The 13156-nt window shown below is 34.7% G+C and overlaps 1 protein-coding gene and 1 long non-coding RNA gene across 13 annotated transcripts; both read right to left on the bottom strand.

Annotated features, from left to right (window-relative positions):
* Positions 1-225: 225 nt before the first annotated feature.
* LOC113320238 lies at positions 226-3531 on the bottom strand. 10 transcript variants are annotated; one of them, XR_003345978.1, is made up of 9 exons: positions 3284-3531; positions 3033-3137; positions 2882-2936; positions 2678-2749; positions 1984-2050; positions 1734-1858; positions 1594-1638; positions 672-1463; positions 226-552 (listed from the first exon to the last, which is right to left on the bottom strand). It is a non-coding gene; the product is annotated as an uncharacterized LOC113320238 (long non-coding RNA). The 10 variants fall into 10 exon arrangements; XR_003345982.1 differs by having other exon boundaries at positions 2855-2936; XR_003345980.1 differs by having other exon boundaries at positions 2850-2936.
* A 522-nt stretch (positions 3532-4053) lies between these two features.
* LOC113320681 lies at positions 4054-11065 on the bottom strand. Of its 3 annotated transcripts, XM_026568568.1 has the most exons (7): positions 10835-11065; positions 10006-10089; positions 8162-9832; positions 7075-7709; positions 5357-6983; positions 5188-5255; positions 4054-4258 (listed from the first exon to the last, which is right to left on the bottom strand). In XM_026568568.1, exon 3 carries the CDS (start codon positions 9830-9832, stop codon positions 8789-8791), a length of 1044 nt encoding a protein of 347 aa, XP_026424353.1. In that variant the 5' UTR covers positions 10006-10089; positions 10835-11065; the 3' UTR covers positions 4054-4258; positions 5188-5255; positions 5357-6983; positions 7075-7709; positions 8162-8788. The 3 variants fall into 3 exon arrangements, with proteins under 3 accessions (XP_026424353.1, XP_026424354.1, XP_026424352.1); XM_026568569.1 differs by lacking the exon at positions 10006-10089 and having other exon boundaries at positions 7075-7669; XM_026568567.1 differs by lacking the exon at positions 10006-10089.
* Positions 11066-13156: the final 2091 nt, after the last annotated feature.

The following is a 13156-nucleotide window of genomic DNA, read 5'->3' on the forward strand; positions in this document are numbered from 1 at the left end:
AAAATCACACAAAGACGATTCAAATCCTGAATTCGCATAATACAAGTCCTAATAAGTTTTCTTAAAAGATACATATGGAATCCAACAACATAAAGAAAATGGTTTAACACAAAAACTCAAAGAACTAACGCATTTAATAGCTAAAAGAAGAAAAATGAAAGTCAGTGTGGAACTTTCTTCAGTTGGCACGAAGATTAAATTTTTATTTGTTCTTAAACCTGAAAATACACAATGATTTCAGAAACAATCAGTCTATCTCATCATTATTCACCATTAAAAGAACAAACCAAAATGCGTACATGAAAAATATATTTTTCCTTTAATGTATTAAAATTGTGTTTGCAACAAACTTGAAAATATATTCTCATTCAAAGGTTAATATAGCCTAAGTGTAAGCTAAATCTACCATGTTGTATTGAAATTCCACATTTCCTTGAACTAACTAATGGGTTAAAACGTCATTTTGGACAATTCTCCTGCTCATCTTTCTAACCAGGTAGCATACATTCGAAGAAATATTCATCTTATGATTATCCATTCTCAAATGGAAGCCTGTAAGACCAATAAAAAGGATAAACATAATCAGCATACACGGTTTTTCTTATCCATCTAACTTTCAAATAGAAAAACATTTCCGTACATAATGACTGATGAAAGAAGATGATACTCACAAGTATGTTATACTCTCGAGAGCCTTTCAAAGTAAAGTGGAATGATTCCGTTCAGTATTATAAAGATTGTTGCAAGAATAAAGACCCCCAATTAGTCGACGAGCTAGTAAATATTTATATAAAGTAAGTCCACTACAATTTAATTTCCACCGAAAAACTAAACCTCTCTACTCTTGAGACTTCCATGCCTCTCATTATGGTGTAATCCCCAAAAGTAACCAGGACATCAATGGAACCTACATATCAACATACAACAATTTTAAATTTAAGGATAGGTAAGAGTCATGAATAAAAAAAGTTGTAACGATGAACGTGACACCTTATTCTGCAGTTAAGGAAACAATTCAAGGTACTCATCAATATGAAAATGTTACCGGAAACCATTTATGGAAAACATGCAAGTTAAACAACTCATTTGACTTTAATATGTTCTGCATCAGCTGCACCAATACACTTGGTTATAGCAACCATACGTCACAATGAACTAACGAAATTGAATCTGAATTGGATTATTTCTATTGCATGGGCAATTTCTAGTTACAAGTGGAAAATTTTTAGCACCAACACTCCAAGAGATCTGCAAATGTGTAACCAGTTTAAAGTGTACGACAGAACCGCGATAGAATTTGAATTGTAACAAGTAAACATAAGTGATCAGTTATCACCTTTGTATCATACTTATGCAGTTGCATAATGTCTATGTAGGTGAAACTTACATCACAACAGTGCTTTAAATGTGTCGTACTTGTTCTTCTACTGGTTAATAAGGCGCGCAGCTAAATCGGTCTTCCCCTATACAATGATTAAATGGAATAACACAATCAGATTACATCCAACATAAGTATAAGTAATTATATCGATCAAGAATAAAATGAGTCCACATATGTTCTAGACCTTAATGTGATATAAGTAATAACCTCACCTTTCAAACTCAATATCCCATCATCATGTCTCCAGCAGCCTTAAGCTTCAATCAACAACCAATACCAAACCAATTAACCAAAAATCAAATACTCAACCTACAATCAACAATGAACTCTAGGATAGTATATATCTTCGTACTTGGGATAGTTGATTTTCACTATACTTGACCGAGGAATGTATGATTGTCCAACTGGAATGCTCGATTGTCCATGTGAATAAACTTTATTACATCTCAAGAAGTCATAGTTCTTATATTTTTCCATCTGAATAAGACAGTAGAGGACGTCACCTTAAGAAATCATATTTCTAAGTATAAACTAAAAATAATCATAAAAGAAAGGGTTTAAGGAAAACAAAAGAAAACAAAACAAACCGAGCAAGTTCTCACCATAGAAGTCACCTAAGTAATCATAGTTCCACCACTAGCAGCAAATCCATCACCAATAATTCAATCCCTGAAAATAGTATGAAATCCATTAGCTAGAATTTAATCTGGAAGATGTAAACAAACTGAAATTCAATACCTTCATAAATGCCACTGCCATATTATTTCATACCAAGATCAGACACCCGTAACCGTATAGTATTTTTATTTTACTACTAAACAAAGCTTTGATGTCCTTTAACAAATTGTAAATTCCCGAAGGAGATAGAGGGCTTGCGTCGGTACATTTAAAAGTATGACGGTTATCTATAGGCCTCTCTGTCTTTGACATTCTCTAAGATTAAGAACATCCAACCAAAATTTCATTATCTCGTGTATACATATTAGAGCAGGACAAGCCAACCATTTGCAATACTCAAAAGCATCAAAAAGGTCTTATCTTCAGTTTCAAAACCTATTTTAAAGTGTAACTCCAAGTCCAAGGAAAAGTCTATATCCTTGCTTCACACATCTAGTAAGCAGGAAAATAAAAATAACTATGTGAAACCAAGTACTTATTATTTATTAATCAACTCAACATCCACAAACTCATAAGCAAAGTTCAAAAAAAAAACATACATACTTCAATCGTCACCAGAAGGCCAAGACATCATTGATGAAACATAAATGATTTCAATCAAATAAACTCAAACCATACCTGTATTTGACCACTTCAGGAAAACAAACACATCCCCCTTCCATAAGGTCCTTCAAAAATATTCCTCCTCATCTTCAAAATCAACAAGAAAAGAAAAATTAGATCAGATCACCAACACCCAACAAAAATAAATAAATTAAAGCATCACAAATAACAAAATTCTGCATACAACCAAACCCTCAATTCTTGATAACCAGTTACCACCTTCAGTTTCTTGCCCTATCAAAAGCTCATGTCATGGAACATAAGAATGAATTACCTAGAATCAACCAAAACCACACTGAAATATCATCAAATCATGATATTAGTATACCCTTAAATCCCAAATTGTAGAAACAAAAACAAATTAACTCACCTCACAAAAATACAAGCAATGTAATGAGAAATCTTATTAGAAAACCGAGTCATCTTCACCTCCATCACCACCACCACACCGTCAATAGGAACCAGTTGAAGTGATCTACAACCCCAATTAACAAACAGAACACTAAATCAAAACTATTACCAGGAAAATCAAGAGCTTTGAAAATTTACCCTAACCCTAAAATTAAAAATTTAATTTTTGTAATTGAACATGATGAATAAGAATCAGTCATAGATAGTTACCAAATTAGTCGGGAGAAGACATACTAAAAACACATGCTACCATTGAAATCGATTATTTGTTTGAGGGTATTGAATCCTACTCCACCTTCCGGAACTGAAAAAATTGCAGAAGAAGACGATGAAGGTCGATTGAGAGAAAATAATGAAAGAGATGAGAGAGGAAGTCAAAAAGCAGACTTGATCTCCATTAAACTTTCAGAGAAAAACCAAGAAAAGGATAGAGATGAGTTGGTTTGTGAAAGAGGTGAGATAGAAGAAATAGAATTAAAGAGATAAGGTTCTTCTGATTTTAACGAGGAGATGAGGTGTTTAATCACAGCCGTATGTCAATTATCGGACTCAATCTCGAGAAAATCTAACCACTGAAACATCTAGGATCAACGGTCGCGGCATCAGTAGTTGAAGAGGACTAATACGGTATTAAAAATTTGTTATGCAACGACGGTTAGTAGGATTAAAGAACTTTTCCGTGTTTTTTTTTAGATCAATGACCGTCTTTACTGGTCATTGGTCCATTGACTGTCGACGAGGGTCACGGATGTAGGTCGAAAAAACCCTGCTTTCCACTAGTGCTAAATTTGAAACTAAACAGAAATGAAACTCAAATTAGAATTCAAATGAGAATCAAATGAAACTCAAATTAGAATTCAAAGGAGAATCAAATGAAACTCAAATGAGAATTCAAATGAGAATCAAATGAAACTCAAATTAGAATTCTAATGAGAATCAAATGAAAACCAATTTCAAATCAAATAAAAATGAGAATCAAATTAAGCTTGCACACAAATAATGATTCAATTTAACATTCATTGGTTTCAAATTACACAAAGGATTAAAATCTGTAGTTATGACCAATGTAATTTGTAGTTCTAGGATTTGATTACAAAACGATGAACTAAAAAACTATTGATTAAACAGCAAAATTATAAAATCCGATGATGATGAAGAAGTTATTCCTACTTCATAATGGCGTACCTGCACAGAAAAATCCATCAGCAAAATTGCAGAGAAGCCCCAAGATGAATAACCAAAAGAACTAAACAATTTTAAACACTGTAACATGAAGTAAGATCTGCCAATATATTCATCAAATTTAACGAAGACAAGCAAGCGGAAACAACAATATAATGAGATAGACAAAGTGTAATAGCAAGTACCTTGTACTGAACTAAGAGCAAGGTAGGGGTATCTTTAGACGACTAACAGCCCTTCCAACATGATTAGGAGCTTCCCTCAGTAAACCCATGTTCTCATTCATTACCATATATAAGGATAAGATCATATTATTGGTTCTTTGACTTTTACAAATACAATCTCATCATGTGCTACCACTACACCCCAGGATAAGTTCAATTTCACAGAATTCTAACAAAAGAATTTTTAATTACTAGTGAAGCATGGTAACCAGTGGAGAAAGAAAGTATATAGCACTCTATAAACTACTTTTGCAGCATAGAGTGCAACTGAACTATAACTAGTTCAGAAAGTGTATAGCACTTTTTAAACTACTTTTTCACTCTATAAACTACTTCAATAAAATTTAGGATGACACGCGTCAATCCATCTCAGCTCATTTGGTAGTAAGTGTACACTATATGACATAGACAAAACTAAACTAAGAAAACAATTTCAGAACTTGCACTAAATTTGGTGTCAAACGAGCATAGGGACCCTAGAATTCACCATCCACGTTACTAAGTTCTTTTTTGTTTATAATAGTACTAGTTCTAGAAAAATTCCACTATACGATGTTCTTCGCAGGCATGCGTGTCTTATAGAAATCAAGATTATATCATTTACTTAACCATATAATGCCTTCCTATTTCCTTGTTCTTTTAACTTTCAAAATTATGGCAGGAAAGGTAACTGATTCATTTTAAATTGATTTAAGAGACAAGGTTTACCTTTCTGTAATTAGGTGTAACTGTGTACATGATTGCATATATGCCACAATCCACATTCAGGTAGTTTCCTGCCAACATCAAGAGTTGAATCAATGTTCCAATCTCCATGTAAATAAAAAAGGTAAAAAAAAACAAACAACTAAACAGGGAACTGAATAACAATTTTTACCTCAGCATATTGATCCCAATACTCATAATTGGCCTGAGCATCTCCATTCCAATACTCATCATCTCCAACAGTTGTCGAAATTGATGAAGCTTCATTCGCGGCTCCAGTAAAGGAAAATGGATCTTCATAAGCGTTCTTACTGGGGTGTGATCTTATTGGAGATTCCAAAACCAAATTCCAATGCTTCCTTGTCACATCTTGGTAGTAAAAAACTTGTATAGCTTGAGAAGCATGGATGAATGGCTCGTCGGCTTCTCTTGAGCTCCTCATAAACCTTTCGAAGCTGACAAACCTTGAGTTTATATCTCGATCCACGTATGATCTCTTTACTCTGAAACTGGTACAAGCATCCATGGTAACTCCACTATTTTGTGTAATAAAACCTTTTTCTGCATCGGCTGTATAGAAAAGATATCCATTGATAAAGTATGTGTTATACGAAACTTCCGAGAAGGAAGGACCAATTGCCAGACTATGGAAATCTGTCATTGAATTGCCTTCAAGTTGTTCCTATACCCACAAAATGTAGTCCAAACACTTCATCCTTCCCATATGAGTTTGCTTAAAGTTGCAAAGATATATATTGAATTTCCCGTCACATAAAAAAGAAAGAAAAGGAAATAAAGCAAAAGTTAGAAGGTTACTTTTTAAAGTGTAAATGTGATGATTAGCAGAATTTCGAAAATAAAAGAAGTCGGCGTTAAAATGTGATGATTTATGCTCTGCGTTAATTTAGCGTTGGTGACCAAAGAGAGGAATGATTCTCAAAAACAAATTAACAATTAACTTATAAGTTTCCATCTAGGTCTGCATAATCTAATTCAGGGGCGGAACTACAGCCAGGCTTCCCCTGGCTGAAGCCACCCCCAAAAGTTCAAAATCCCACTTTTTTGTTACCCAAGTTGAATTGGGCCAAAAATCCAAAGTCAAGTTTACGCTTAAGCCAGGGGTTAAAAACTATCCAAGCCCGGGGTAAGAGAGATATCTAGTTCCGCCACTGATCTAATTCCACAATGGAACACTTCCTACACACATGATACATATACTGCATAGGATTATTCAAACATTCAGTATATCAGCAATATAATTCAGCAAAATGGGATAGGTTCTATAAAGAAAGATTAAGAATGCTGCTTCAATTGCTACAAAGAGGTGTGCAGTGAAAAAGAGAGAATAATCTTTACTCATGTGCAGTGAGAATTAGTTCTCTAGACGCGACAAGGCTCAATAAATTTAAAAGAAGAAGGTGCGCATATCATGAAAGTTAGATGGAAAGTAACTCATTACATACACGTCGCATATTAGAACCTAAAACAGTTAACAAATCCAACAATAAAACACCATAAGCGAAAGTTAGAAGGTTACTTTTACAGTGTAATGAAATGATTGTATGAGAAATAAACTTAGGTTTTACTTACGCTTCCCATTCAGTATTTTCATCTGCGTGTCTCAATATCCACAAACTAATTTGTTCATACTGTAAGTTGGTTAATGAACATGATTTTCCTTGCGAACCAACTGGGTATGGACGTAATGGAGCGCGCCTTCATTGACCTCATACTGTTTTGTAATAGAGCCTTCTATATGATTTTTGTTGCGACCAAGAACCTTGTAGACTCTCATCATCCTGCACATACAATTGGTAAACAAGTATTTGTAAGTTTACAGAGTTGATAAAAAAATAAATCAAAAGAATACTGGTGACTAAAGGATTGTACCTCTCGAAAGGGTACATCCACTTAAATTGAACATGCCCCAATTGATATGCCTCTTCTTCCAAGTGTACGACAACATGAGTCATACTCATAAAAAATGCAGAAGGGAAATACATTTCAAACACGCATAACGACTCCACGACACGATCATGCATTACACGAAGCTCATCACGATCAATAACCTTAGAGGTAAGGACTTTGAAAAACAACGACAAGTTTCTAACTGCCTCGCGCAAAGGCTTCTGTTTTTTTAAACAATGCATTAAAAAATAGGCATTAAACCCTGCATAAGGATGTGATAGTCGTGCGACTTTAGAACTTTCAGTTGGAACTCTTTCAAGCATACTTTTTTTTTTCCAATTCTTGCTGTAACCAATTGGAACTTTAAGTGTGCTGAAAGTTTTACAAATAACTTCCCTTTCTTTCTTAGACATCCAATAAGGTGCAGGAGGGAGTATGTCTCTTCCATTCCTTTTCGTCGACCACAAACTAGGCTTTAAGTTTAGCATTTTTAAATATCTTCGCGCTGGAGCCCCATCCTTGGACTTATCCTTATGGCACATAAAAGTTCCAAACAGATTTTCTGCAAAATTCTTTTCTACATGCACGACATCCACATTGTGCCGGATTTGTAGAAACTAATAATATTAAGTTAGACGTTAGAAAAGAATAACAAACAACAAAACATATTACACTAAAGTAGGGAAAGATTTTGCTCTGACTGAGTTTGGAAGACATCATGAGGATAGAAGAACAATCGGCCTAATAAAGTTATCCCCAAACTACCATTTAAGTTCCCTAAAAACCACATGAAGAATTCATAATCTCTACTTCTTTTTATAGTCTGAATTCTGAACTATATCTTAATTATAAACGTAAGAGAAGCTAGCAGTTAAATATGAAGAGTACTATAAGGTCTCAGCAAGATCATCATCTCCTATTCTTCCCTTACTCTGAAGATGAGTACTATATGAATTATGAAGAGTTACATGAAACAGTGTGTTAATTATGCATAGCAGTCATGAATAAACAAAATTCATGAAAAGAAAAACAATAACTCCAGTTAAATAACAGGTGATGTAAAATTTACCTTCCAATATGGGAGCTGAAAAAAGATTGACCTCTTTGACCAAGGAGAATCAACGGTAGGACGCTTTACCAACTTCCCAAATTCCTTATCTGAAGTTGCTGTCTTGTGGAACAAGTCACCGCCACTCAGACGTCTTGGTGCAACCCTTAAATCCTTTGATCCGTTGAATTAGGATGCTTTCTTTCTATAAGGGTGAACCGATCTCTTAGAAACCTTCTATGACCCATATAAGCAAATTTGGAACTGCATTTTAGCCAAAATGCCTCTATATTTTCTCCACACACAGGACAACCATATTTTCCAGAAGTTCGCAAACCAGAAACATGGGCATACGCAGGAAAGTCATGTATACACCACAACAACATTGCTCTCATTGTAAAGTCAGTCTTCGTATGTGCATCGTTACCGCTCCAAGTGACCATAACTCATTTAACTCGTCGATCAGTGGCTGCAAATAAACATCAATGTTATGGTTGGGACGAAGTGGACCAGGAATCATCAGGGTTAACATTGTGAAATCCTTTGTCGTGCATTCAGATGGTGGAAGGTTGTAACAAACAATCATAACAGGCCAAGTACTGTGCGTTCTCATCATTCCAAAATGATTAAAACCATCTGTTGCTAATCCTAGACGAACATTTCTTTATTCTGAAGCAAACTCATGCCACTTCTTATCAATCTCCTTCCACTGTGCAGAATCCACTGTGTAGCACTTTCTTGAACCTTAGCATACCATGTCATCAACTCAGCAATCCATGCGGTGCCATACATCCGTTGCAACCTTTCCATGACCGGAAAATACCTCAGTCTCTTCATTGGAACCTTTTTAGCAGTTGGACTACTCCCTTCTGGTGGTTTTTTCCATCTACTTTCACCACATTTATGACACTTATCATCATTGGCATAATCCTTGCAATAGAGAATACAATCATTAATACAAGCATGAATAATTTGCACCGGCAACTGAAATGGCTTGATCATCTGCTTAGTTTTACTACAAGTAGATGGTAACGTGTTCCCAGCTGGTGGAATAGTTTTCATATATCCCAATAACTCTGTCATGAAAACATCAGAACATTGATACCTTGCCTGCATACTTAACAACTCAACTGTTGCTGACAGTTTTGTATGTTCATCACCACAACCTGAAAATAAGGGTTGCACTGCACCCTTCAACCTCTTCTTGCAATCGACAATATCCTTATCTTGAACATTACCACCAGAACAATCTTCAACAGCAGCAGCCGGCAGGTGATCAGGATCATTAAGACATTCTTCAGGGGTATCAAGACCAAGTACACCTCCATGCGCCTCATTGAACAAGTCATATATTTTCGAATGAGACGCAACAGCATAATTCACAACATTATTTGCAGGTAAGGTGGGAGCATTAACATTATTCACCCGAGCTTGCTCTCCATGATGGATCCATATTCGGTATGACAGTAAGAAACCATTATCAAGGATATCCCCATGTACATCATCTAGAGATTTTGGTAAACTACCGAAATTCTTACATTTCATGCAAGGACATCGAAATTCTTTGGTACATTCACCAAGACTCTCTGCTGTAAATTGGATGAAAGATTGAACACCTTTACTCCATCGAGGTGAACCCTTAGGTGCATTCATCCATTCTTTACATGGAGTAGTACCACGATGTCGAAACATCTGCAAAACAGTACATACGCAAATCATAACCCACAATTAAGAAGAAACTGCATTAAAGTAGAAGGATTTACAGTACAATAGAGAAGCATATTACGTCTCTAGACAGTCTGAACTACACAACAATGATGCTAAAAATAAGAAATGAGAAAACATTGTTTCTTAAATACTTATACCCTTTCTTAATCAAAGCATATCAAAATCCAACGTTATGAATGTGACCAGAACATAGTCCTTGCCACTCATCTTAATACTATGTCCTGCATGATATTTTCAAACTAAAGGATTACTCAATCACACATGCAATTATTCTTAACTAAGATCATGTATCGATAGACCATAACTTAGAAATAGCAAAAAATACACACATCTACAAAGCTCAAAGCAACAAGCAAAAGATGATAACAACTTCAACCCAGAAACTAATTAAATTGCAATACCAAGAAGTTTAGTCCACCAGATCAACTACTTTTTGTTACAGACTATGAAGAATAAGAATAGAGAAAAAAAGACCTTTCTTCCTACTCTAAGTATGAAGAATAAGAATTGCAAAACCCAGAAACTGTATTTAAGTTTAGTCCACCAAACAAATTGGAGATTCAATACACCCTGCACAGCCACATTATCAAAATAAAAAAAGCAAAACAATATTACAGTCCTGACTGATCTGATTCTACATATCATTCATCACCGAACAAATAAACTTAAATACAGTTTTAAAGTCAGAGTCTTTGGTTTGCAACAATGTTGGGATCCATTCTTTAAACTCAATTAACAAAACTATGATGACGATGAGAAGATTAATCAAATCCTAGAAAAAGTTACTACTCATCATATTCATAAAATAATTACTTATTTTGACCTAATTAAGCAAAACCCCCAAATTTAACATACACATAAATCAGTTAAAACTCAAATCCTAGGGTATACTAACCAAAACTTTCCAACTGAAATTCAAATTAGTAGAAACCCAGAAAAATTTTAACTTAGAATTAAGAAAATTACCTTACAAAATTGTTGATCTGTTGAGTTCTGAAATCAAATCATTGTTTCTTCACTTCATAAATCCTCTCAAGTTAGAGTTAAAAGCCTAAAAAATTTGTCGCGGAATAAAGACCTTGACTACCTCATAATTTGTTATGAATTACAATGCTGCATATCAATTAGATGATATAATTTTCCGATGAGTATTGATACTGTCTGGGAAAGAGAAAAGAGAGAGAGAGACTAAAAGGAAAGAAAAGAGATAAGTTATGAGAGATATCGAGATTTCTTTTTTTCTAGATCAGAAGTTTGTGGTCTAAAACGAGTCAGATGTATAACTGACTCAGCTGAATTGGCTGAATCGCCTCTTAGCTGGATTGTGGTCTAAAACGGGTCATATTTATAACTGACTCAGCTGAATGGGATAAATCGCCTCTTAGCTAGATTATTTTGTCTGAAATGAGATTGTGTATATGCCATTTCTAAGAATTTTGATTGGAACACATTTGAAGTTTTTGCTTCAGTGTTGGTTGGAAGTTATGCAAAGAATTATGAGTAAAAGATTGAAAAAGAAGTTGAAAGCCGTGTAAGAATTAGTAAACATAAAAAGAGTTATGAAACTGAACAAGATTGAAACACTTGAATAAAACTGAAACAATGTTAAAAACTGAACAAGATTGATTCATTAGATAAAAGCAGGGCTCTAAAACCTGCTGAAGCTACATATCCTTAGAAGTTGCAAGACACTTCTTTACATGTTTTGAATCTCTTCTTCATCACAAAAAAAAAGATGAGACTCAAAACCATACAAACTTGCAAGTCTAACCCAAAATACTTACATTACCCAAAATACTTACATCTCAAAAAAGAGATTCCCATACCTAGTTACATATACTTCTGAGTACGTAATATATCCAAAAAACTTACATGTATACCAACCATGTATATATATACCCAAAAAAAAGTCCCAAAAAATCACAAACCTCCACATAAAACCAGAACTCAATCCATTAAACGCCAGCACCACCTGCGGCAACTGGGAAAACATAGTTTTGTGGCCACATAACCTTGTCACATATGGAAACATCTTTAAAAGTTCCTTCACCTTCACACAAACTCTCAGAAGGTAAACATATTTCATCAATTAGGACCAAATAAAATTCATCATCTATTAGAGGCCTATTGGTAAATATATAGCCTACTGCAACAGCTCTCTTTATCATGTTCCTCAGAATTACTCGCTAAGATCCAGTTGGTTGACAGCCACCACCATCCATACCCTGCAGATGATATGCACAACCACTTTGGCAATAAGATTTTACTGGTGTACATAAAAACGCTGCCAACTAAAAAATCATATCTTGACAAACTGAAACTAGCAAGCATAATGAGTTGCAAACTAAGAACTAGTTATAAAATGTAATTACCTGAGCATTAGCATTGCTGGGGTTAGCATTGCAACTTAAACGAGCCATTAGTGTCTCAACAGTTTCCACAAGATTACATACACGATCTTCTACAGCTCTAGTCTTCAGCACTTGTTGTCGTAACTGCTCTCTAGGAACTCCAGAAGCTAGTAGTTCAGTCTTAGATTTCCCACATCCCATTCATCGAACACAACCTCTATCATCTACTCCAAACACCTACAAAGAAGTAAAAAAAGTCGGTTAGCTAATAAGTTTTTTTTTTTTGGAATTCGTCATCAAGGACGGAAACAGTACTGGTATGCATCAAATTTTAAGAAGCAAGTTTAACATGAAAGCACCTTTATTATTCAATCATGTTTATAGCAATACAGTTTATGCCGAAAACCTCCGCAAACATGATATCAAGCAACTCAGAGTGAATATCATTCGAAACAGTACACGAATGTTTCCAAATTTTATGTGTCTTGATATTTCCGTAGAGGGAAGCTGTCAACTAAACCAAACATGTTATTCAATTGTCAGATTCAATTAATTATGCAACTACCCCAAGCATCAATTGAGAATTAATCTTAACTGAACAATCCTATTATGGTAGTCTGTTCTATTATGGTAGTAAACTTGAATAATCCTAGATCTTAATCATGTTAGGAAAGTTGAATAGCAACACAAATTCATGCGCACTCACCTTGGCGACTACATCTCTGTCCAAATGGGTTTCATTTCTATACTGCTCATTTTCATTCAACTCCCTTACTTGTGCCTGCAAAGTACATCAGATTGTAAGTGGAAAGAAAATTACAAATAAAACAAACAAAGAAAAATACTAGTCAATTAAAACCAAGTAAGAAAGCTGAACTTACAACATATTCTCTGCATTTTACTTCATAAGATTTAGGGTCCATCAATTCAAGATCTT

The sequence above is a fragment of the Papaver somniferum genome, chromosome 11, assembly GCF_003573695.1.
Source record: "Papaver somniferum cultivar HN1 chromosome 11, ASM357369v1, whole genome shotgun sequence".
In the NCBI taxonomy this organism is placed as follows: Eukaryota; Viridiplantae; Streptophyta; class Magnoliopsida; order Ranunculales; family Papaveraceae; genus Papaver; species Papaver somniferum.

What these genes read in the sequence shown, in the direction of transcription:
- LOC113320681 (XM_026568569.1), bottom strand. Translation starts at nt 9,832, where the DNA reads ATGTTTCGACATCGTGGTACTACTCCATGTAAAGAATGGATGAATGCA.